Source organism: Oncorhynchus masou, chromosome 1 (genome assembly GCF_036934945.1).
Source record: "Oncorhynchus masou masou isolate Uvic2021 chromosome 1, UVic_Omas_1.1, whole genome shotgun sequence".
Classification (NCBI taxonomy): Eukaryota; Metazoa; Chordata; class Actinopteri; order Salmoniformes; family Salmonidae; genus Oncorhynchus; species Oncorhynchus masou.
In genome coordinates, this window is record NC_088212.1 from 38,868,111 (window position 1) to 38,892,470 (window position 24,360).

At 41.8% G+C, this 24,360-nt stretch overlaps 1 protein-coding gene across 2 annotated transcripts in view; it reads left to right on the forward strand.

Moving 5' to 3' along the window:
- The first annotated feature begins 14,865 nt into the window (after positions 1-14,865).
- Positions 14,866-24,360, forward strand: part of LOC135543830 (electrogenic sodium bicarbonate cotransporter 4-like) — a 58,168-nt gene continuing 48,673 nt past the window's right edge. The window contains exons 1-2 of one of the 2 annotated variants that reach the window (XM_064971159.1): positions 14,866-14,929; positions 16,324-16,563. In XM_064971159.1, coding sequence (XP_064827231.1) covers positions 14,866-14,929; positions 16,324-16,563 — 304 coding nt within the window. Of the gene's footprint in view, positions 14,930-16,323; positions 16,564-24,360 lie in introns of those variants that run through there. The other variant, XM_064971166.1, reaches the window with a different exon arrangement.

Sequence of the window (24,360 nt, forward strand, 5' to 3'; positions counted from 1 at the left end):
TATGGTCAGGGTGTGACACAACCATTTAAATGATACCATAGAAGTAGCATTCTGCTAAAATAACAATGTGCACCTTTCATCTTCCGTTGTCATTCCCAGCCGATAAAGTTACTGTGCCTATCAACATGTTGTCTGGTGGTAATTGGGTTAAATTGGGAAACATGTCAGAGTGGTCATACCTCCCTGTGTGGTGTTTCATATACAACAGGAGTTCCCTGATCATGCTGCAGAAACAAAGGGTTTCTCCGTCCCATATTGACTGATACCATTCATTTCAATAACAAAAAGGCAATACAAGTAAAAGTTGTATCCAATAAAATGTTTGTGACGAGTGCCAGGTCTCTTTCCATTCAGAGACATCAATATCAAGCCCGTCTGTCAGTCTGGACTTCATCACATCCTCTTGTAAGTCTCCATGTGCTGGCTCCATATATGTTTCTGTGAAGAAATACCAGTGGCATTTAGGATAGGTAATATCTGACACACAAACAGATACTATGTTGAAGTTTGAACAGGTCAGACTAAACCTACCTAATTATTTTCTCCCTATTGATGACCGTTGATGAGCAGGCAAGAGGTGAGGCTGGAGGTGAGGTCTTTGCCAAAGCTAACTGGGAAAGACCTCAGCCGCATAGATCAGCTCCTGGCCCCTCATCAAAGATACTGGTTGCACACACACACAGAGCACTGATTGCATTATCAATGGTGATTATTATTAGCTTGGTGGAACCAACCTAATCCCTGTGTTCACCTTTCTATTTTACTTCAGATATCATACAGTGTGAAGTGAACACAGCGATCAGGCTGGTTCCACCAGGCTAGGTTATGCCCTGGACATTATGTGCATCTAAGAAGTAGAAAATAAACAACAAATAATGTCAGTTTACATAAATGAGGTTTCACAATTGGGTTATCAAATGTATCAAAATCATGAAGTGGGTTGCCTTCTGTATTTGTACAAATCATTCGCTTGTGAAAGCTGTTGCCACTGACAGATGAAGTTTGCTTGCCGGATACTTGCCAAAATGTGGCTAACTGTTCTATTCATAGGAATGCTCACAGCGAGGGTATGTCTGCATGATGCTGATGAGGGCCACCCCCTGCTGGTCTTATCTATGCTGAACGTTTGGCTGCAAACTGGACATCCCTCAAACAACTGCAGCAGGCAATCTTATGAGGTGGTGTTGACTGGGACGGCATGTGACACTGTGATATAATAGCATTTTGTTCTAAAGAAAGGACAAAGCTTTTTGATGATGCTCTTCACAACCAAAATGACTCTACTAGTTGTATCTGCTTGGCTGGGGAATTCGCCTACAATTTTATCAAGCAGATTATTTTTTAATACTTTTCACATTTCACCAAACACACATTACCTGTTGTTGTTGATGAAGCCATATGTGTCCTCAGGGCAGTAACCCGGGTCACTATCAGAGGCCTCATGATGGCATGTCCTTTTCATACGAGTCGAGTGAGACTCTGGCAACAACAGAGGAGGTTTAACACAGGTTCTTGTGTCGCATGACACACTTTTATTCTGTGGTTTTGCCTGACAAGCTGTGAAAATAGCAAGTGAACAGTGAATAAAAATATTTTTGGAGGTCGCTAAACCATTGTAATCACATTGCTGGACATGTTATGAAACCCACCTTTGCTCCTTCTGATAGGTTTATATTTATATATTTATATTAATATTAATATTTATATATATTGTCATCATCCCTCAAATATAATCATAGCTCGAGAAGTAACGTAATCTCGTTTGGAAGCTAATTCTATGCTTTACAGATGTAGACTGACTGGCTCCAGATTGGATTAGATTCAGGCCGGTGACACGTTACACTATGCAACAAACTGTGACATGTTTTGCTATGGTCTTGGGTTAGTTTGAGTTTGTTGCTGCTAGTTAGTACACTGTTGTAGTCAGACATGAGTTAGCTGGTACCATGATAGCTACATCCAATATTTATTTGTGCTCTAGACATGGGTTGTACCTTTGAGGTTAGTGACTGTTTTGTCTAAATTACACGATTATTGCTAAGATAGGCAAATAATTTGTAGGAAACAACTTTGATTTGTTTGATTAATTGATTAACTTATTTACAGATAACTTCTAAATTACCCACAATGCACTACTTCTTATCATCATATGGAGGATCTAATCTGTGCTACCGAGTTCGTATTCTAGCTAGCTTGGTAGCTAGCTCAAGCTGGCTAATGTTAGCCACACTTCATGCTATTCACAGACTTTGAGGCTGTGTTATCTAGTGGGAACCCGTTAGCACACCAGGCTCTGGTGCTTTCTTGCCATGAGCTCAAAATGTAAGAGAAAATTATACCTGCATGCATGTATCCTTGTGTGTGTGTATCCTTGTGTTGGAGGAAAGGTTACAAGCCTATGATAATATTGTAATATAATGGTACTTCAATGGTAAAATAAAAAGCATTTAAAACACAAAAAATTAAATCATACCTGCTTGCTCTAATTCTGCCGTACCTCGTTAGTTCTCCTTTTTCTTTTCCTTTAAAGTTTTCTGCATGTTCTCTTTAAATGTAGTCTACTTGACTTTTGTAACTTTTTCCACCTTGGCTTAGTGCTAGCACGTTAGCTGACGGATATCTGGAATCTATATATTTTGGATTTCGGCCCTGTGAAGCGCCCGCCTCCCCCCTCGCTTTTGTAACTAACTCAGCCTGTACTCTTTTAAAAGTTTTACACCTGCCAAACTATTCCATTCTTACCAGCTCCAGGCCATCTGTGACTACAGATGGAAATTCATAGATACTGTATCTTTGTGGTGTTTACAGGCTCAGTACAAGATGCCCATGTACTGAAGCACAGCCCTGTCTACCTCCACAGCCTCTATCCACCACGAGACTGGGGATGGAGTGCATCCCTGTCTGGTGGAGCACATCTGTCTGATGACACTCTACAGGCAGCTAGTGACGGGTGCAGTGGAGGCCACTAACAATGTCAAGCATTCCAGGGCGAGGAGTGTGGTGGAGCAGTCCTTTCGGGATATTGAAGAAATATACATCTAAAAGAAGGATACAGTTGATATTAACTTCATGAACCAAATTGCAGAGGTGTGATCAAGTCACCGCTGTCATGAGGCATGAGGTCCAAGTCCCAAGTCAAGTCGTAAGTCAAACTGGTCATGTCTCAAATCCCACTCCTAAGTCTCAAAGTGGCAAGTCCCGTCAAGTCACGTCACATGTCAAGTCACTAATAGAAAAGTAGTAAAGGGATCTAGAGAGTTGAAAGTCAACAGACAAGAACAAGCTTTGATTAAAATAAAATATAAACAATTCCACTATTTGTGTATTCCGGAAAAACCTTCTAGGATCTTAAGCAGCCTATCTTCCCTTCCTATATTCTCTTCCTCTCTGCACTTGTTTTCTTCATCCCTCCACTGCTTAAATTTATTTCCTCTGCTCTCTCTTTAGGTTTTCCTCCTCTCACCTGTCCTTCCTCTTCCGGCTCTCCTTCTTTTGCTCATCCTTCTCTCTCTGTTCCTTCTCTCTCTGCAGTGCATCTTGCTCCCTTTTTCCATCTCCTTGGTTGACAAAATCTCTGTCTCCTCATCCGTCTTGCATATCATTCAGCAGACCGACTCACTCCGGCTCCCTCTTCCTCTTTCAAGACATCTCTCTCATCTCATCTCTCTCTCATGCTTCTCAGAGACAACGACTACCTACCTCCTGGCTGGCCGAGGCAAAGACGACATGCTGTGTAATGGAGGGCCTGCCGTCAATCACCTCGTCCATTTTAGCATACCATTTCCGGGAGGCAGCAATGGTCTCTCCTCCCTCTGTTTAGGGACATTTCAAATGGAACTCATACATGTTATGTGTTGCTCCCATGTTTCATGAGCTGAAATAAAAGATCCCAGAATTTTTCCATATGTACAGAAAGCTTATTTCTCTCAGATGTGCACACATTTGTTTACATCCCTTATAGTGAACATTTCTCATTTGCCAAGATAATCCATCCACCTGATAAGTGTGGTATATCAAGACAGCTGATTAAACAGCATGATCATTACACATGTGCACCTTGTGCTGGGGACAATTTAAAAAAGCTATTTTTTTCAGTTTCACTGTTGGCGTGGTTACTGCGTTTTGCATTTGTAGGGCAGCATAAAGATGAGGTTACTTTATTATTACATTCAAATTCATCTCATAAAACAAATGTAATACACAACAACTGAAATATTTGATTGATTAAATGATGGTTAATAAGTGATAAGCAGTAATGGGTAGTCACTACCAACAAGGGACTTTTATTATTTGTTTTATTTTGTGTTACAGCATTCAACCCACATAATGCAGTTAATGTAAAGAAAAATAATTGAAAACAAAATCAAAAACCGTGATTATTTTTAATAATTGAACTGAAACTGACCACAAAAAGCATCAAAAAGCATTAATGATGTACTGGGTGAAGTTGGAATCCTGTGTTGGCATTATGTACTACAGTAGATGATGAGTTGAGTAGTTCAGTATCAGGTATGAAGGTAAGACCCAGATGCAGACAATGTCGAATTAACAATGGTTTGGTTTAATAATCCAACAGGGGCAGGCAAGACAGGTCAAAGCAGGGAGGTGTCAGTATACCAGAGGTGGGGCAACGGTACCGGATGGCAGGCAGGCTCAGGGTAGGCAGAGGTCAATAATCCAGAGGTGGGGCAATGGTACAGGTCGGCAGGCAGGTTCAGGGGCAGGCAGAGTGGTCAGGCAGGCGGGCTCAGTGTCAGGACAGGCAAGGGTCAAAACCAGGGGGGCGAGAAAAGAAAGACTGGGAAAATCAGGAGCTGAGAACAAAAACGCTGGTTGACTTGACAAGCAAGATGAACTGGGAACTGTGACAGTACCCCCCCCCCTCTCTAGGGGTGCCACCTGGCATCCTACCTGGGGCATATCTGGTTGACCATGGTGCTGGCAGTGGAAGTCGGCAATGAGGGCTGGGTCCAGGATGTCTATAGCGGAGACCATGTTGGAGACCATGTCCACCCGGGGTCCGTGGATGTGCTGCATCATAAGCAGGGCCGTCTCCTTGGCCATGGGTAGTTTGGAGAGAGGAATGAAGTGGGCGGCTTTGGAAAACCATTCGACCACAGTCAGGATGGCAGGGCGCCAAATTCAAACTCAACAGAAATCTTTTAAATTAAATTTCTCAAACATACACGTATTAGGTACCATTTTAAAGATAAATTCTCGTTAATCCAGCCACAGTGTCTGATTTAAAAAATGCTTCCCAGGAAAGCTCCACAAACGATTATGTTAAGTCACCACCAAGCCACAGAAAAACCCTGCCATTTTTCCAGCCAAAGAGAGGAGTCACAAAAAGCACAAATAGAGATAAAATGAATCACTATCTTTTGATGATCCTCATCAGATGACACTCATAGGACTTCATGTTACACAATATATGTATGTTTTGTTCGATAAAGTGCATATTTATATCCAAAAATCTCATTTTACATTGGTGTTTTATGTTCAGTAGTTCAAAAACATGCTATGATTTTGCAGAGAGCCACATGAATTCACAGTAATACTCATTATAAATGTTGATGAAAATTCAAGTGTTATGCATGGAACTTTAGATACACTTCTCTTTAATGCAACCGCTGTGTAACATTTCAAAAAAACTTTACGGAAAAAGCATAATCTGAGTATGGCGCTCAGAGCACAAACCAGCCAAAATAAATATCTGCCATGTTGCACAGTCAACATTAGTCATAAATAGCATTATAAATATTCACTTACCTTTAATGATCTTCATCAGAATGCACTCCCAGGAATCGCAGTTCCACAATAAATGTTTGTTTGGTTCGATAATGTCCATCATTTATGTCAATTTATGTCCAAATAGCCTCTTTTGTTAGGGCGTTTGGTAAACAAATTCAAAAGCGGGTTCAGGTCCAGTCGGACTAAAAGTTCAAAAAGGTATATTACAGGTCGAAGAAACTTGTCAAACTAAGTATAGAATCAATCTTTAGGATGTTTTTATCATAAATGTTCAAAAATGTTCCAACCGGAGAATTCCATTGTCTGTAGAAAAGCAATGGAATGAGAGATACCTCATGTGAACGCGCGACTGAAAATGAGGCTGCTGCCAGTTCCCTTAATCAAACAGCTCTCATTCGCTCCCACTTCACAGTAGAAGCCTAAAACAAAGTTCTAAAGACGGTTGACATCTAGTGGAAGCCTTAGGAAGTGCAAAATAACCCATATCCCACTGTGAATTCGATAGGGGCTGAGTTCAAAAACTACAAACCTCAGATTTCCCACCTACTGTTTGGATTTTCTATCAGGTTCTTTCCTGCCATATGAGTTCTGTTATACTCACAGGCATCATTCAAACAGTTTTAGAAACTTCAGAGTGTTTTCTATCAAAACTAATAATAATATGCATATATTAGCATCTGGGGCTGAGTAGGAGGCAGTTTACTCTGGGCACACTATTCATCCAAAAGTGAAAATGCTGCCCCCTATCCCATTAACCTCCTCAGATATGCTGTGCAGGAACATGTCGAACAGTGCTTCCTGGTTCCACGCGCTCTCTGCTGCCAACGTGCGGAAATCCACCGCATAGTTGGCCACTCTGCGGGCGGGCTCAGAGTCTGGACAGGTCAGGGTCAAAACCAGAAGGGTGAGAAAAGAGAGACTGGGAAAAGCTGGCGCTGTGAACAAAAACGCTGGTTGAGACGAACAAGACGAACTGGCAACAGACAAAAAGAAAACAGGTATAAATACACGGGATAATGGGGAAGATGGGTGACACATGGAGGGGGGTGGAGACAATCACAAAGACAGGTGAAACAGATCAGGGTGTGACAGTTCAGTGCACCCAGCCCAGGAATAATTCTCTCCCTCCCTATGTCATGTAGTATAGATTTTTCTGAATTACAAAAAACTGTCATGGGTTAACACATCCATAGACAACATTCTGAAAATATCATGACAATGTTGTTTCAACCTCCTGATGTGGGGAGGATGTCATAAAAGTCAACATGATGTAGGCTATTAGGCTAATTCGCTATAATTGAATCAAAAACATTGGACTACTTTAGTTTAGCGATGATATGGTTGCCATAGTGCAGTGAGGTAGCCTAGGCAGAATATATTGTAAATATTTAATTATTTTTGAGTGTTTTTTTATTGCATTTTTCAACTTCTTTTTGTTTTTGATAACTTCTTGATAGAGTTACTGAAATATCTGGTGGTGACTCACAGAATTGCAGGACTGATTATGGCAAGTCAGTTTATATTTGATTATATGATTTGATTATATGATCAACACCAGATCGACATCATCGGCTTTTTGGCCCCCTGCCCCAGTTCCTAGAGGGAAGTGGTCTGCGGTGTGAGTGGATACAGAGGCTCGCTTCGTAGGGGGCTTTTCTGGACCACTGCTGAGATGTGGTGCTCTAACTGGTTCTTTTACAGTCGCCGAAGCATCACAGAGGTGGGTGCTATATTTTAGTAGTGGATGATCCAGCCTACCTACGGAGTAGGGACTGTAACTATCAAAGATAACAAGGTGCCCTGTCACACCCTGACCTGAGAGAGCCTTTTTTATGTCTCTATTTTGGTTTGGTCAGGGTGTGATTTGGGTGGGCATTCTATGTTCTGATTTTCTATGTTTTCTATTTCTTTGTGTTTGGCCGGGTATGGTTCTTGATCAGGGACAGCTGTCTTTTGTTGTCTCTGATTGGGAAGCATACTTAGGCAGCCTTTTCCCCTGTTGGTTTTGTGAGAAGTTGACTTTTGTTAGTGGCACTATAACCCTGTAAGCTTCACGGTTGTTTCTTCGTTTGTTGGCGACATTTTAAAGAAAATGAAAATGTACGCTCACCACGCTGCACGTTGGTCCACTTATTTCGAACGCCGTGACATGCCCTACCTCCCTGCCTGGCTGTACCATCTATGCTCCCTCCTCTCATCATCTAAAGTTGTGGAGGACTAAGAACAGACAGATCTCTACGTTTGTTTTGTTTAATCGTTTAGGTAATTTTGTTTTTAAAGGAATTTAGAAATTGTACTTGTAACGAAAAGTGCTATATAAAATACCTCTATTATTATTATTATTATTATTATTATTGTTATAACTGATGATTTATTTGTGTGTGCATGGCCCAAGGGCAATTAGTGTTAGAAGTACATCTCAATCATTGATGGTGGATTTGACATCCAGTGTTCAATTAAATGTTATAGATTTATAACTGATGATATACATATGGGGCATTCGGAAAGTATTCAGACACCTTGACTTTTTCCACATTTTGTTACATTACAGCCTGAAATGTATTAATTGCCCCCCCCCCCATCAATCTACACACATTACCCCATAATGATAAAGCAAACCAAGAATTGCAGAAAGTTTTGCAAATGTGTTAAAAATAAAAAAAACATATTAAGTTTGCATAAGTTTTCAGACCCTTCACTCAGCACTTTGTTGAAGCACCTTTGGCAGGGATTACAGCCTCGAGTCTTCTTGGGTAAGACACTACAAAATTGGCACACCTGTATTTCGGGAGTTTCTCCCATTCTTCTCTGGAGATCCTCTCAAGCTCTGTCAGGTTTGATGGGAAGCGTCGCTCCACAGCTGTTTTCAGATCGCTCCAGAGATGTTCGATTGGGTTCAAGTCCGGGCTCTGGCTGGGCTACTCAAGGACATTCAGAGACTTTTACCGAAGCCACTCCTGCTTTGTCTTGGCTATTTTCTTAGGGTTGCTGTCCTGTTGCAAGGTGAACCTTCGCCCCAGTCTGAGGTCCTGAGTGCTCTGGAGCAGGTTTTTAATCAAGGATCTCTCTGTACTGTCTCTCTGTTCATCTTTGTCCCGATCCTGACTAGTCTACCAGTCCCTGCCGCTGAAAAACATCCTTCACCGTAGGGATGGTGCCAGGTTTCCTCCAAACGTGACACTTGGCATTCAGGCCAAAGAGTTCAATCTTGGTTTCATCAGACCAGAAAATCTTGGTCTGAGAGTCTTTAGGTTCCTTTTGGCAAACTCCAAGCATCCTGTTATGTGCCTTTTACTGAGGAGTGGCTTCCGTCTGGCCACTCTACCATAAAGGCCTGATTCCCCCTTCCCCAGATCTGTGCCTCAACACAATCCTGTCTTGGAGCTCTACAGACAAATCCTTCGACCTCATGGCTTGGTTTTTGCTCTGACATGCACTGTCAACTGTGGGACCTTACATTGACAGGTGTGTGCTTTTCCAAATCATGTCAAAATCAATTGAATTTACCACAGGTGGACTCCAATCAAAGTGTAGGAACATCTCAAGGATGATCAATGGAAACGGGATGCACCTGAGCTCAATTTTGAGTCTCATAGCGAAGAGTATGAATAATGATATTTTTATACTTTATGTATTTGCGGGGAAAAAATAAAACCTGTTTTTGCTTTGTCATTATGGGGTATTGCGTGGAGATTGAGGACATTCTTTTTTATTTAATCCAATTTAGAATAAGGCTGTAACGTAACAAAATGTGGAAAAAGGGTCTGAATTATTTCCAAAGGCACTATATGTTATGCCCTGGTCAGCAAAAAGGTACAGTATGTGTGTGAGTGAGGAAATTCCCATGGTCACATGTAGAATATTCATATAACTCATGAATGTTGATCAGTCAACCCTATCACCACCCAAACCAGCCCCAATACCAGTTGTCCTGTTATTGAGCCATCAGAGGGGGAGAGGGCAAGGTTTCAAAGAGAGAGGGGGGGTTAGGAACAGAGGGTCAGAGAGAGAGAGAGAGAGAGAGAGAGAGAGGGTCAGAGAGAGAGAGAGAGAGAGAGAGAGAGGGGTCAGAGAGAGAGAGAGAGAGAGAGAGAGAGAGGTGCGAACTGAGACAACTTTTCCCCATTGTTCGGTTTGTGTTGTTGTCAATAGTTCATTCGAGATCCAGTGATAGGCTATGTTATCATTGATGCATTCCTGCAATTAACAGAATACCTCTCTTTCTCTCCATTTGCTCATTTCAGGCCAGGAAACTACGCCAGGTAAGACATCTTATTGTACATATATTAACCTGTGTTCCCGGTGTAGTTTAGTATGATTCCATTTGCAGAATCAAGACTCCCCTGCTGGAGATGGCAAATAGAAACAAAGGCAACTCGGGCTGTTACTACTTGCTGAAGTATAGACAAGTGATGATTTCCTGAAGTCTGTATAAATTGTTGAAACTTGATGATTTATGAAATGCATTTTGGAATAATGTTTTACTTGTAGACTTTGATTTCCCATTACATAAATATACACTGGCGTCTGTCAATGGATCATATCTTTTTAATGTTCTTTGGGAAATAATGTTTGAACAGAAAATTGTTCTGAAGCAAAACGTCTAAAGCAATTTGGTTTAATGGAATTGAATTGCTGCTAACTGATTAAGAATGTACTCAAAACCATTTTCATCTCAATTACTATATATTATAATATTGTAAGCACTTCTCATGATACTTTTATTTTATTATTGTAAGCACTTCTCATGATACTTTTTCAACAGAATATTTTTGGGGTGATAGGTTTGTGATTGTTTCAGAAACAGACATTGTAGTCTGTTAGGCAGATGTGACAATTGAATGTACGCCAGAGAGAGGTGGGGTGAGATAGGAAGGGGGAACTGTGCGTGACAGGACTGTTGTGTGTGTGGTGCACGTGTGTGAGAGAGAGAGGGAATGATAGAGAGACAACGATAGACAGAGAGCAGGAGGGCGATAAAGAGAGAGCGAGAGAGAGAGAAAAAGAGGGGGAGAGAGGGAAAGACACATCGTTACAACATTGTACATATGCATACTGACATTTGAAATGTCTTTATTCTTTTGGAACTTCTGTGAGTGTAACGTTTATGGTTCATTTTATTTTATGTTTATTTCACTTTTGTATATTATCTACTTCACTTGCTTTGGAAATGTTAACATATGTTTCCCATGCCAATAAAGCCCCTTGAATTGAATTGAATTGAAAGAGAGATGAAGGGAAAGAGAGGCAGAGGGATCGAGAGAGAAACATAGAGAGAAGGGGGAGGGGGGGCATAGGGAGGGTGAGTGAGAGAGAGACGAAAGACCTATTGTTTGTATCTATCAGTGTGGCTGCATGTCCACATTAAGTGGGTTTGCAGGCCCATCGATCAGGCTGGCAGAGCAGAGAGGTGACGGCCTGTAGGTCCCACTCATCCTGCCCACTGGGTGTGAAGGACACTGATGTGACAGAACTAATTACACACACAGGAAGCCAGCAATAACAAGAGCCACACAAGCTCAACACGGCCTCAACACAGCCTTAACCACCTACGGCCATAACAAACATATTCCCCTAATCCACTTAAAAATTATATTTGGTCTTTTTTTAATACGTCCACTGTTGTAACATTCCCAAACTGTTTTGCATGACAGCAATCAAGTTTAAGATATAGGACTTTAAAAAAGCTAAATGTAACTTGCCTTATCATTGTGATAATGCAAAACGCATAATCATAATGATGTGGCATCATGATGATGTGTTCTCTGGGAATACTATGCCACAGTAACATGAGTAGCCTAAGTATTGCAAATAGCTTTCCCAGTTTACCCAATATCTAGTGGTATGTCATGTGCTGAAGTACTCTGCTTATCTGTTTTAATTATGCATCTTTCCATTGAGTTAGCCTCCAATTTAATTATTTCCTCATTGATCTGTGATCATCAGAAGTCAATGCAGCTGGGTCTCTCTCTCTCTCTCTCTCTCTCTCTCTCTCTCTCTCACACACACACACATGCACGGACACACACACAAACACAATAGCAGTATGCACATGCACACAAACACAATAAATGTACACACACACACACACACGCACACAAACACAAAAGTTGTACACACACACAGACACACAAACACAATAGTAGTATATAGTCAGTCACAACTGGACACTCTTCTACAAATACAGTATCTACACTCCCCTCCATATGTATTTGGACAGTGAAAATATATATTTTTTCAATTGTCTCTATACTCGTTGGATGCATTTGCAGTTTGTTGTGGGTTATGTTTTGTGCAATAGGAGCTGAATAGTGAACGATGACGGAAATACAAAAAAAATGAAGTAAGTAGATACGATGTTTCTGAACACTTCTAAATGAATCCTGAGAATGCCATGATTAAGAAAGATCATGAATTAATAATGATGTGTGAGAAGGTTACAGAGGCTACAACAAAACATGCTAACCTCTCACCATTACCAATAACAGGGGAGGTTAGCATTTTTGTGGGATATGATCTTTGTGCCTCTAACATTCACATCCATCATTAATCACTATTCATTCTTGGTAATCCAAAATGTTCCAAAATACATTATATTCTTACTTCAAATTAACTCCAAATTAAACATTATTCACCATTCAGTCGCTGTTGGGAAAAATATAATCTGAAACACAACCAAAACAAAATGCAAATGCATCCAACAAGTTTGTCGGGTCACAAGCTTGATGTAGTCATTGAGTGCAAGGAATATGGGACCAAATACTAAACGTTTGACTACTGTAATGCACTATAAGTGAATTTGTCCAAATACCTTCGACTTCCCATGGGGGGACTAGATACAAGTGCATTAATTTCTAAACAGGACCACAGATATGTATGAAAAGAACTTGAAATAAAAGGTGACACTTTGTACTTTTGTCTCATATGAAACACTGATCTCAAATCCAAAATGCAGGAGTATCTAGCCAAATTGAAAATGTTTTCTTCACTGTGCAAATATATGTGGAGGGGAGTGTATTTAAAAAATATATTTAAAAATATACATGTATATATAAACTCAGCAAAAAAAAGAAACAACCCTTTTTCAGGACCCTGTATTTCAAAGACAATTTGTAAAAATCCAAATAACTTCACAGATCTTCATTGTGAATGGTTTAAACACTGTTTCTCATGCTTGTTCAATGAACCATAAACAATTAATGAACATGCACCTGTGGAACGGTCATTAAGACACTAACAGCTTACAGACGGTACGCAATTAAGGTCACAGTTATGAAAACTTAGGGCACTGAAAAAGCCTTTCGTCTGACTCTGTAAAACACCAAAAGAAAGATGCCCAGGGTCCCTGCTCATCTGCGTGAACGTGCCTTATGTATGATGCAAGGAGGCATGAGGACTGCAGACGTGGCCAGGGCAATAAATTGCAATGCCCATACTGTGAGACGCCTATGACAGCGCTACAGGGAGACAGGACGGACAGCTGATCGTCCTCGCAGTGGCAGACCACGTCTAACAACACCTGCACAGGATCGGAACATCCGAACATCACACCTGCGGAACAGGTACAGGATGGCAACAAAAACTGCTAGAGTTACACCAGGAACATGCAATCCCTCCATCAGTCCTCCATCAGTGTTCCAGCCTCTCTCAATAGGTTGAGAGAGGCTGGACTGAGGGCTTGTAGGCCCATAGGCAACAACGTTGTGCCTATGGGCACAAACCCACCGTTGCTGGACCAGACAGGACTGGTGGTACTCTTCACTGACGATTCGTGGTTTTGTCTCACCAGGGGTGATGGTCGGATTCACGTTTATTGTCAAAGGAATGAGCGTTACACCGAGGCTTGTACTCTGGAGCGGGATCGATTTGTAGGTGAAGGGTCCATCGGACTGAGCTTGTTGTCATTGCAGGCAATCTCAATGCTGTGCGTTACATGTCATCCTGACATGACCCTCCAGCTTGACAATGCCACCAGCCATACTGCTCGTTCTGTGCGTAATTTCCTTTAAGACAGGAATGTCAGTGTTCTGCCATGACCAGCGAAGAACCCGGATCTCAATCACATTGAGCACGTCTGGGACCTGTTGGATCGGAGGGTGAGGGCTAGGGCCATTTGTTATGAGATTTAGATGAGTAATGACTAAATTAGGTATACATTATTTAGCTTTAAACTACAACTAAACAGAATACTACTATGTTACTGTATGGATGTATGAATCTTATTATAATCATAGTACTGAAGATAATGTGTGTAATTATAATCAAGGATTAGAACAAAGACTGTCTGTTCCTTGTTAGAAACAAATGAAGTTATCGTCAGACTGGCTAGAATGCTGTGTTCGTTACGGGACATCTTATCTCTACACAGGGAGAGGAGAGACCTTGGGCTAGTAATAAGTTATTTAACAGGTGCTGGACGATGTGGGAGGGCTTGTGAACTATACTGCCATTGTATCGGAGTGGAGGAAGGACAGTTTAAAACCTATGACGTCATTTTTAGTTTATAACCTGTTGTAAATTGTACCATGATCAGTACTCTCGAGAATAAACGCTATTGATTGATTTTGTGACTGGCCTCTGTCCATTTTGTGCAAATAAGTATCTTACAAATTCTTAGAAATGGGCAGAGTGTTTTAATTGAATTGGTTAGTAAACGTATAGGAATCAAATTCCTTTAACACCATTCCCCCCAGAAAACTTGCAGGTGCCTTGGTAGAAGAGTGGGGTAACATCTCACAGCAAGAACTGGCAAATCTGGTGTAGTCCATGAGGAGGAGATGCACTGCAGTACTTAATGCAGCTGGTGGCCACACCATATACTGACTATTACTTTTGATTTTGAATCCCCCCCTTTGTTCAGGGACACATTATTCTATTTCTGTTAGTCACATGTCTGTGGAACTTGTTCAGGTTATGTCTCAGTTGTTGAGTTTTGTTATGTTCATACAAATATTTACCCATGTTAAGTTTTCTGAAAATCAATGCAGTTGACAGTGAGAACGTTTTTTTGTTGTTGCTGAGTTTATGTACATTTTTGTTAACGTAGTGGATGTGTAAACTGTGCTTAATACATTATTTTGCAAATCATTCCCGTTGTCTTTTTTGTCCTCCAGGATGGACCATGAGCGAATGGAAGACCGGGGAATGGGGGGCATTCACCATCGATATGAGGAGGAGGGTGAGTGAGATACAGTACATCAGGCTTTCATCCTAATCTAAAAATACATTGCTGTTCCTCTTTAAAACAAACATTATGTATATTGTACAATGGGCCTATCATAATGGAATAGGTCAAACTTTTTCTTGCTTACAAGAAGACATGAGAGATGTTTTAAAATAATCGACAAGACAGTTCAGGTCAGTTACTTTTAATTGCATAGCATTCATCATTTTACTGTATTTAAATATCTAATGTATATTTATTAGATCAATCATTTGTGTAAATGTGCAATTTATCTCAATAAAGAATACACTATGTTCTATGTGATGATAATTGGCGATAACAAAGATAAAAGATCAACAGGATTGGGATCGACATTGGATACCATTTTATATGCAGACATGAGTTTGCATGTGTGTGTCTGTGTGTTTGCGTCTGTGTGTGTGTGTGTGTGCGTGCGTGCATGCGCGCGTGTGTATGCGTGTGAAAGATTGTGTGTAAACCTGTGTGTGTGTTTGCATGTACTTTCAGTTTGGGTCACCGTGTCCTGAGCAGACCTGTGTCTATCAATTTGCCAGCAGGGATGTGTGTTGTTCCAGCAATGATTTCACTGTATTCAGCATTGCACTGAGGAGGATGTCCCCGAGTTAGTTAGGACTAGGCCTCGCATGCTAGGATCATTTTTGTCTAGCTTCCGGGCTCCTTCAGGCAAATAATATTCCATTATTTAAACAGTTTTTTTTGCACCATTGATTTAGAACAATGTTCAAATTGCCAATAATGTTTAATTGTAGTTGTTGCCTCAAATGAACTTGATCATGCACTGACATTCAAAAAAGCAGCCCATTGGAAAGCGACAGTACAGTCGCTATCAAAGTAATATACAACAACACAAAAGTTGACAAGGTTGTGGTTTGTAGCTGACAGGAAAACATGACAAAGTATGTCACTTAGGAAAGATCATGTGCAGAAGAAGAGTGGTCTTTTACAGTATGCAAATCATTAACAACAATGCATTTGATTTGTCATTCATTATGTAAGTGAGTGGCTTTTTCATTAGAGAAACATACACAAACCCTGTATCATCATTTATTCATTGTTTGTTTCAATGACTGAACATTCATGAAAATGTTCCTTTGTGTACCAGGGGTTAATGAATGATGTGATGAGACTCAGTTATTATGTGTTGGTTGTTGCTTGGCTTTTCTAGGTATTGTACTGTACAACTATTATCAGGCCTTGCTTGATGGATTTTTAATGATGTTCTGTTTCATGTTTTGCAGTACATTTCCCTCGATGACATGTTAATGTACTTTAATACCGTTTCTTTCCAGACCATTTGTCCAACTGCATTGGTGTCCCAGTACCCAACTTTGTTGTTAACTTAACTTTGGATTACCGTTTGTCCACAGACCAGCAGAACATCTACATCGGTGTCCCGGTGCCTCGTGGGTACAGACGGAAGCGCCGGCGAAGACGTTCTGCAGGGGGCCATGAGGCGGGGAACATGGAGAGGGGGGACAGTCACTATGACCAACACAAACAACATGACCACGAGCATGATGACAGGGACAGTTACAGAGACATAGACATTGAGGAGGGACTCGTGGACCAGCACGACATCCAAGTCCCTCAAGACATCAACCGCACAGGTAAGTCATGGACTGCATCCCAAATGGCAACCCTATTTGCTATGTAGTGCACTTATTTTTATCAGGTCCACAATCACATTACACTTCAGTGCCTATGCACCATAACAACCAATGGTCAGAGGTGATTTTAGCATGTAAATCTTGGTGGGGCAAACTAAACTGTTTTATTATCATGCATGCCAGCAAAGCCACAACACAACACTAAACAATACATTAATTGCACCATAACGGTGACAAACGGTGCCCAAACGGTGCCTGTTAGGGCCTACATAATGCTGTCCCAAAAGCAGAGCTTTCATTTCAGCATCATGGAGTGAATCCTTACCACAGCCACACCCGACTATCAGCGGAACCTTGTCTGGCAGCAAAACTGTTCATTCAGCCTCATTTAGTGCCTTTCTAAAAAACATAGCTGACTTTTTTCTTCACGTTTATTTAACCAGGTAGGCTATCTGAGAACAAGTTCTCATTTACAACTGCGATCTGGCCAAGATAAAAAAAAGCAGTGAGACACAAACAACAACACAGAGTTACACATGGAATAAACAAAACATACAGTCAATAACCCAATAGAAAAAAGTATATATACAGTGTGTGCAAATGAGGTAAGATAAGGGAGGTAAGGCAATAAATAGGCCATAATGGCGAAATAATTACAATTTAGCAATTCAACACTGGAGTGATAGAGACTGGAGTGATAGGTGTGCAGAAGATGAATGTGCAAGTAGAGATACTGGGGTGCAAAGGAACAAAAAATAAAATAAATAACAGTATGGGGATGAGGTAGTTGGATGGGCTATTTACTGATTGACTGTATACAGGTGCAGTGATCTGAGAGCTGTTCTGACAGCTGGTGCTTAAAGTTAGTGAGGGAGATATGAGTCTCCAGGTTCAGTGATTTTTGCAATTTGTTCCAGTCATTTGGCAGCAGAGAACTGGAAGGAAAGGCGGCTAAGGTAGGAATTGGCTTTGGGGTTGACCAGTGAAATATACCTGCTGGAGCGTGTGCTACGGGTAAGTGCTGCTATGGTGACCAGTGAGCTGAGATAAGGCGGGGCTATACCTAGCAAAGACTTATAGATGACCTGGAGCCAGTGGGTTTGGCAACGAATATGAAGCGAGGGCCAGCCAACGAGAGCATACAGGTTGCAGTGGTGGGTAGTATATGGGGCTTTGTTGACAAAACAGATGGCACTGTGATAGACTGCATCCAATTTGCTGAGTAGAGTGTTGGAGGCTATTTTGTAAACGCCACAGAAGTTAAGGATCGGTAGGATAGTCAGTTTTACGAGGGTATGTTTGACAACATGAGTGAAGGATGCTTTGTTGCAAAATAGGAAGCCGATTTTAGATTTAATTTTGGATTGGAGATGCTTAATGTGAGCCTGGAAGGAGAGTTTACAGTCTAAGCAGACACCTAGGTATTTGTAGATGTCCACATATTCTAAGTCAGAACCGTCCAGAGTAGTGTTGCAAGATGGGCGGGCAGGTGATGGTAGCTCTGGTAAAAAAAACATGGTTGAATCATGACGTCAGTGATCTTCAAGTCGGAGCTCTAGAAAGAGGCCTGAGTTCCCGACTTGGAATTCTGAGTTGGATGACCATTCAAAACGTATTTTTCCAGTCGTAGCTCATTTTTTTCCCAGAGTTCCCAGGTGTCTTGAAGTCTAAGCTTTTCCAGTTCTGAGTTTCCAGTTGTTTTGAACTTGGCAGAAGTCATGCTGGATTGACAGCATGACCAATGTATTCAACCTTTTCTGGCCCATGGTGTTGCATGTGAATGTTTATCCTTTTAAGTTTGGAAAAGAGACCCTTAAACCCAGACTTGGACCACACACCCTCTTCACTGAATAGCAGGCTAGTGATTGCTTTGTAACACTTGCAGTTAACCACTGATTCGTTCCAAACCACTCATTGTTGAATTTGTGATTTTCAACTTGTAGTGTAATCTTTATGCCCAATAGCCAATAAGCACCGATACTTTTTATCTCTAATTTGTCTTCATATGACAACAATTGCAAGGATTTGGCAGTAGATTGTTGACTTGATTCATGATAAAGACTGCTTGTCTATCTTGCTACCTAAGATTTTGAAAGTATGATGTTGACATGATCAGTCCAATCACAGCTACGGTAGATATAATGTGATTTGATGTCATTTTGTCTGTGGCCAATGACCTTGAGCCTTCTTGGATGGGCACTTCTAATGTAAATCTATGGCAGCACCCAAGGGGTTTGAATTTTCGAGCTCTCCCTGTAGATTTTGCGGTGACGTAGTGTCTCCATGAGTGACAGAACAATGAGCCAATCACGGCACAACTAGAGAACAGTACCAACCGCTACGCTCTGTATTTTCCGCTGGCTGACCCACCACCACAGAAAACACTAAGCAAAGCTGAAACACCTGAATTTTGGAGCTGCATTACTCCAGAAAGCAAAAAAAGAGACCATGTTTGCCCCACCTGTCCTGAACGACGGGTTGTCATTGACAATGATGTATACTGTATGTATGAGCAATTCCATGGTTATGCTGAAACTCAGATTTTTCACTTACAATGTATACCAAACATTTTTTTTTATTAAAAGCAAACCATACAAGTCTATGCACAATGACACATTTTAACAATTTACACTGAACATTTTATAAAAACACATTTATTGGAAGAACTGTGCAGATGCAAAGTTAGTGAAGTGGATTTACACCCGGCAAACGGAATTGTGGTAACGCAATTTCATCATGTGTCCCTGATCTGTACTACACAGAAATGCATAATTAAAGATATGAATATCATTCTCTTCATGGTTATGTATCCTAAATAGATAGGCACACAAAAATGTATGAATATGCATTATCCTTCTTTGCATATTTGTGTATTATTCTACACAATGGCTATTATTTTAATGAGCTCTGGCCCCAAACAAGACCCAATTTGGTTGGTCTGGACCGGACCAAATCTGAACCAATCATAGACGTGTATGTTTCACAAGTTTGGACATCAACGTACAGCACAGTAAGGCTCAGTAGAGTACAGCATAGAACAGTATAGTAGAGTTCAGTTCAGTACAGTAGAGTAGACTACAGACAGTACACTAAATTAGAGTTCAGTGCAATACAGTAGTACAGTAGAGTATAGTTCAGTACAGTAAAGTAAAGTGCAGTAGAGTACAGTACAATAGAGTACACTATAGTGTGCTCAACTCTCGTGTGCTCTACTGTGTACAGTACTGAACTCTACAGTGCTGTACTATACTCTACTTTTCTTTACTGTACTGAACTCTACAGTACTGAATAGGAGTATAACGGTACACATATTCGACCTTGGTTCTGTGTGCACCATGAACCCAAATGAACACACACACACACACACACACACACACACATACATACATACCTTACAGTGAAATGCTTAATTACAGGCTCTAACCAATAGTGTGAAAAAAAGGTATGTGTCCGCGTGTGTGTGTGTGTGTGTGTGTGTGTGTGTGTGTGTGTGTGTGTGTGTGTGTGTGTGTGTGTGTGTGTGTGTGTGTGTGTGTGTGTGTGTGTGTGGGGGGGGGTGTGTGGGTGTGGGTGTGTGTGTGTAGGTAAGTAAAGAAATAAAACAACAGAAAAAAGACATTTGAAAATAACAGTAACAAGGCTATATACAGACGGTCATTCATGCTTATTAGGGTATATACATGTAGGTATGGCTAAAGTGACTATGCATATATGATAAACAGAGAGTAGCAGCAGCTTAAAAGAGGGGTTTAGGGGGGGCACACAATGCAAATAGTCTGGGTAACCATTTGGTTACCAGTTCAGGAGTCTTATGGCTTGGGGGTAAAAACTGTTGAGAAGCTTTCTTGTCCTAGACTTGGCACTCTGGTACCGCTTGCCATGTGGTAGTAGAGAAAACAGTCTATGACTGGGGGGGCTGGGATCTTTGACAATGTTTAGGGCCTTCCTCTGACACCGCCTGGTGTAGAGGTCCTGGATGGCAGGCAGCTTAGCCCCAGTGATGTACTGGGCCGTACGCACTACCCTCTGAAGTGCCTTGCGGTCGGAGGCCGAGCAATTGCCTTACCAGGCAGTGATGCAACCGGTCAGGATGCTCTTGATGTTGCAGCTGTAGAACCTTTTGAGGATCTCAGGACCCATGCCAAATCTTTTTAGTTTCATGAGTGGGAATAGGCTTTGTCGTGCCCTCTTCATGACTGTCTTGGTGTGTTTGGACAATTCTAGTTTGTTGTTGATGTGGACACCAAGGAACTTGAAGCTCTCAACCTCAACTCGGTGGTCCTTTTCCTGTAGTCCACAATCATCTCCTTAGTCTTGGTTACGTTGAGGGATAGGTTGTTATTCTGGCACCACCTGGCCAGGTCTCTGACCTCCTCCCTATGGGCTGCCTCGTCGTTGTCGGTGATCAGGCCTACCACTGTTGTGGCATCTGCAAACGTAATGATGGTGTTGGAGTCGTGCCTGGCCATGCAGTCGTGGGTGAACAGGGAGTACAGGAGGGGACTGAGCACGCACCCCTGGGGAGCTCCAGTGTTGAGGATCAGCGTGGCAGATGTGTTGCTACTTACCCTCACCACCTGGGGAGGGCCTGTCAGGAAGTCCAGGATCCAGTTTCAGAGGGAGGTGTTTAGTCCCAGGTTCCTTAGCTTAGTGATGAGCTTTGAGGGTACTATGGTGTTGAATGCAGAGCTGTAGTCAATGAATAGCCTTCTCACATAGGTGTTCCTTTTGTCCAAGTGGGAAAGGGAAGTGTGGAGTGCAGTAGTGATTGCATCATCTGTAGATCTGTTTGGGCAGTATGCAAATTGGAGTGGGTCTGGGGTTTCTGGGATAATGGTGTTGATGTGAGCCATTACCAGCCTTTCAAAGCACTTCATGGCTACGGAGCCTTTGTGTTCTTGGGCACAGGGACTATGGTGGTCTGCTTGAAACATGTTGGTATTACAGACTCAATCAGGGACATGTTGAAAATGTCAGTGAAGACACCTGCCAGTTGTTCAGCACATGCCCGGAGCACACGTCCTGGTAATTTGTCTGGCTCCGCAGTCTTGTGTATGTTGACCTGTTAAAAGGTCTTACTCACGTCGGCTACGGAGAGCGTGATCACACAGCCATCCAGAACAGCTGATGCTCTCATGCAGGCCTCAGTGTTGCTTTCCTCGAAGTGAGCTTTGAAGTGATTTAGCTCGTCTTGTAGGCTCGTCTCACTGGGCAGCTCGCAGCTGTGCTTCCCTTTGTAGTCTGTAATAGTTTGCAAGCCCTGCCACAACCGACTAGCATCGTAGCCGGTGTAGAATGATTCAATCTTAGCCCTGTATTGACGCTTTGGTTCGTCGCAGGGCATAGCAGGATTTCTTGTAAGCTTCCGAGTTAGAGTCCCGCACCTTGAAAGCAGCAACTCTACCCTTTAGCTCAGTGCAAATATTGCCTCTAATCCATGGCTTCTGGTTGGGGTATGTACGTACAGTCACTGTGGAGACGACGTCCTCGATGCACTTATTGATAAAGCCAGTGACTGATGTAGTGTATTCCTCAATGTCGTCGGAAGAATCACGGACCATGTTCCAGTCTGTGATAGCAAAACAGTCCTATAGTTTAGCATCTGCTTCATCTGACCACTTTCTTATTGCCCGAGTCACTGGTGCTTCCTGCTTTAATTTTTGCTTGTAAGCAGGAATTAGGAGGGTAGAGTTGTGGTTGGATTTACCAAATGCAGGGCGAGGGAGAGCTTTGTAAGCGTCTCTGTGTGTGGAGTAAAGGTGGTCCAGAGTTATTTTCCCTCGGGTTGCACATTTAACATGTTGATAGAGATTTGGTAGAACTGATTTAAGTTTCCCTGCATTAAAGTCTCCGGCCACTAGGAGCGCCGCCTCTGGGTGAGTGGTTTCCTGTTTGCTTATTTCCTCATACAGCTGACGGAGTGCGGTCTTAGTGCCAGCATGTTTGTGGTGGTAAATAAAACAGCCACGAAAAGTATAGCTGAGAACTCTCTAGGCAAGTAGTGTGGCCTGTAATTTATCACAATTTATCACAAAACTTCAGGCGAGCACAATCTAGAGACTTCCTTAGATTTCGTGCACCAGCTGTTGTTTACAAATATGCACAGACAGCCCTCCCTTTGTCTTACCGGAGTGTGTTGTTCTATCCTGCCGGATCAGCATATATCCGGCTTTCTGAATATCCATGTCGTCATTCAGCCACGATTCCGTGAAACAGGATATGACTTTTTTTTGGTAGGATATTCGTGATCGTACTTAGTCTAATTTATTGTCCAATGATTGTACGTTGGCGAGTAATATTGACGGTAACGGCAGCTTTCCTACTTGCCTTCTGCCGGTCCTGACGAGGCATCCGGATCTTCGTCCTCTGTACCTGCGTTGCTTCCACTTGCGAATACCTGGGATGTCAGCCCTGCCGGGTGTTTGGAGAATATCATGTGAGACTTGCATTTGTGGAAAAAATGATCGCTGTTCTGATATCCAGAAGCTCTATTCTGCCGTAAGATACGGTTGCAGAAACATTATGTACAAAATAAGTTACAAATAACGGCAGAAAATCACATAATAGCACGATTGGTTGGGCGCCTGTAAAACTGCTGCCATTTCTTCCGGCACCATTTTTTAACACTCAATTAGAATTTGGTAGTGTTGCCTATAATAGCCTTCCACGAGCTTCCCACAATAAGTTGGTGAATTTTGGCCCATTCCTCCTGACAGAGCTGGTGCAACTGAGTCAGGGTTGGCGGCCTCCTTGCTCGCACACGTTTTTTCAGTTCTGCCCACACATTTTCTATAGGGTTGAGATCAGGTCTTTGTGATGGCCACTCCAATGCCTTGACTGTTGTTCTTAAGCCATTTTGCCTCAACTTTCGAAGTAGGCTTGGGGACATTGTCCATTTGGAAGACCCATTTGCGACCAAGCTTTAACTTCCTGACTGATGTCTTGAGATGTTGCTTCAATATATCTACGTAATTTTCCGTCCTCATGATGCCATCTATTTTGTGAGGTGCACCAGTCCCTTCTGCAGCAAAGCACCCCCACGACAAGATGCTGCCACCCCTACACGGTTGGGATGGTGTTCTTCGGCTTGCAAGTCCCCCCCCTTTTCCTCCAAACAGAACGAAAATATATCACTAGCCACTTTAAACAATGCTACCTAATATAATGTTTACATACCCTACATTATTCATCTCATATGTACACATATATACTGTACTCTATATCATCTACTGCATCCTTGTGTAATACATGTATCACTAGCCATTTTAACTATGCCACTTTGTTTACATACTCATCTCATATGTATATACTGTACTCGATACCATCTACTGTATCTTGCCTATGCTGCTCTGTACCATCACTCATTCATATATCTTTATGTACATATTCTTTATCCCCTTACACGTGTGTATAAGACAGTAGTTTTGGAATTCTTAGTTAGATTACTTGTTGGTTATTACTGCATTGTCGGAACTAGAAGCACAAGCATTTCGCTACACTCGCATTAACATCTGCTAACCATGTGTATGTGACAAATAAAATTTGATTTGATTTGATTTGATTTTGGTCATTACGGCCAAATAGTTCTATTTTTGCTTCATCAGACGAGAGGACATTTCTCCAAAAAGTACAATCTTTGTCACCATGTGCAAACAGTAGTTTGGCTTTTTTTGTGGCAGTTTTGGAGCCGTAGTTTCTTCCTTGCTGAGGGCCTTTTAGGTTATATTAATATAGGACTCGTTTTTACTCTGGGTATAGATACTTTTGTACCTGTTTCCTCTAGCATTTTCACAGCAT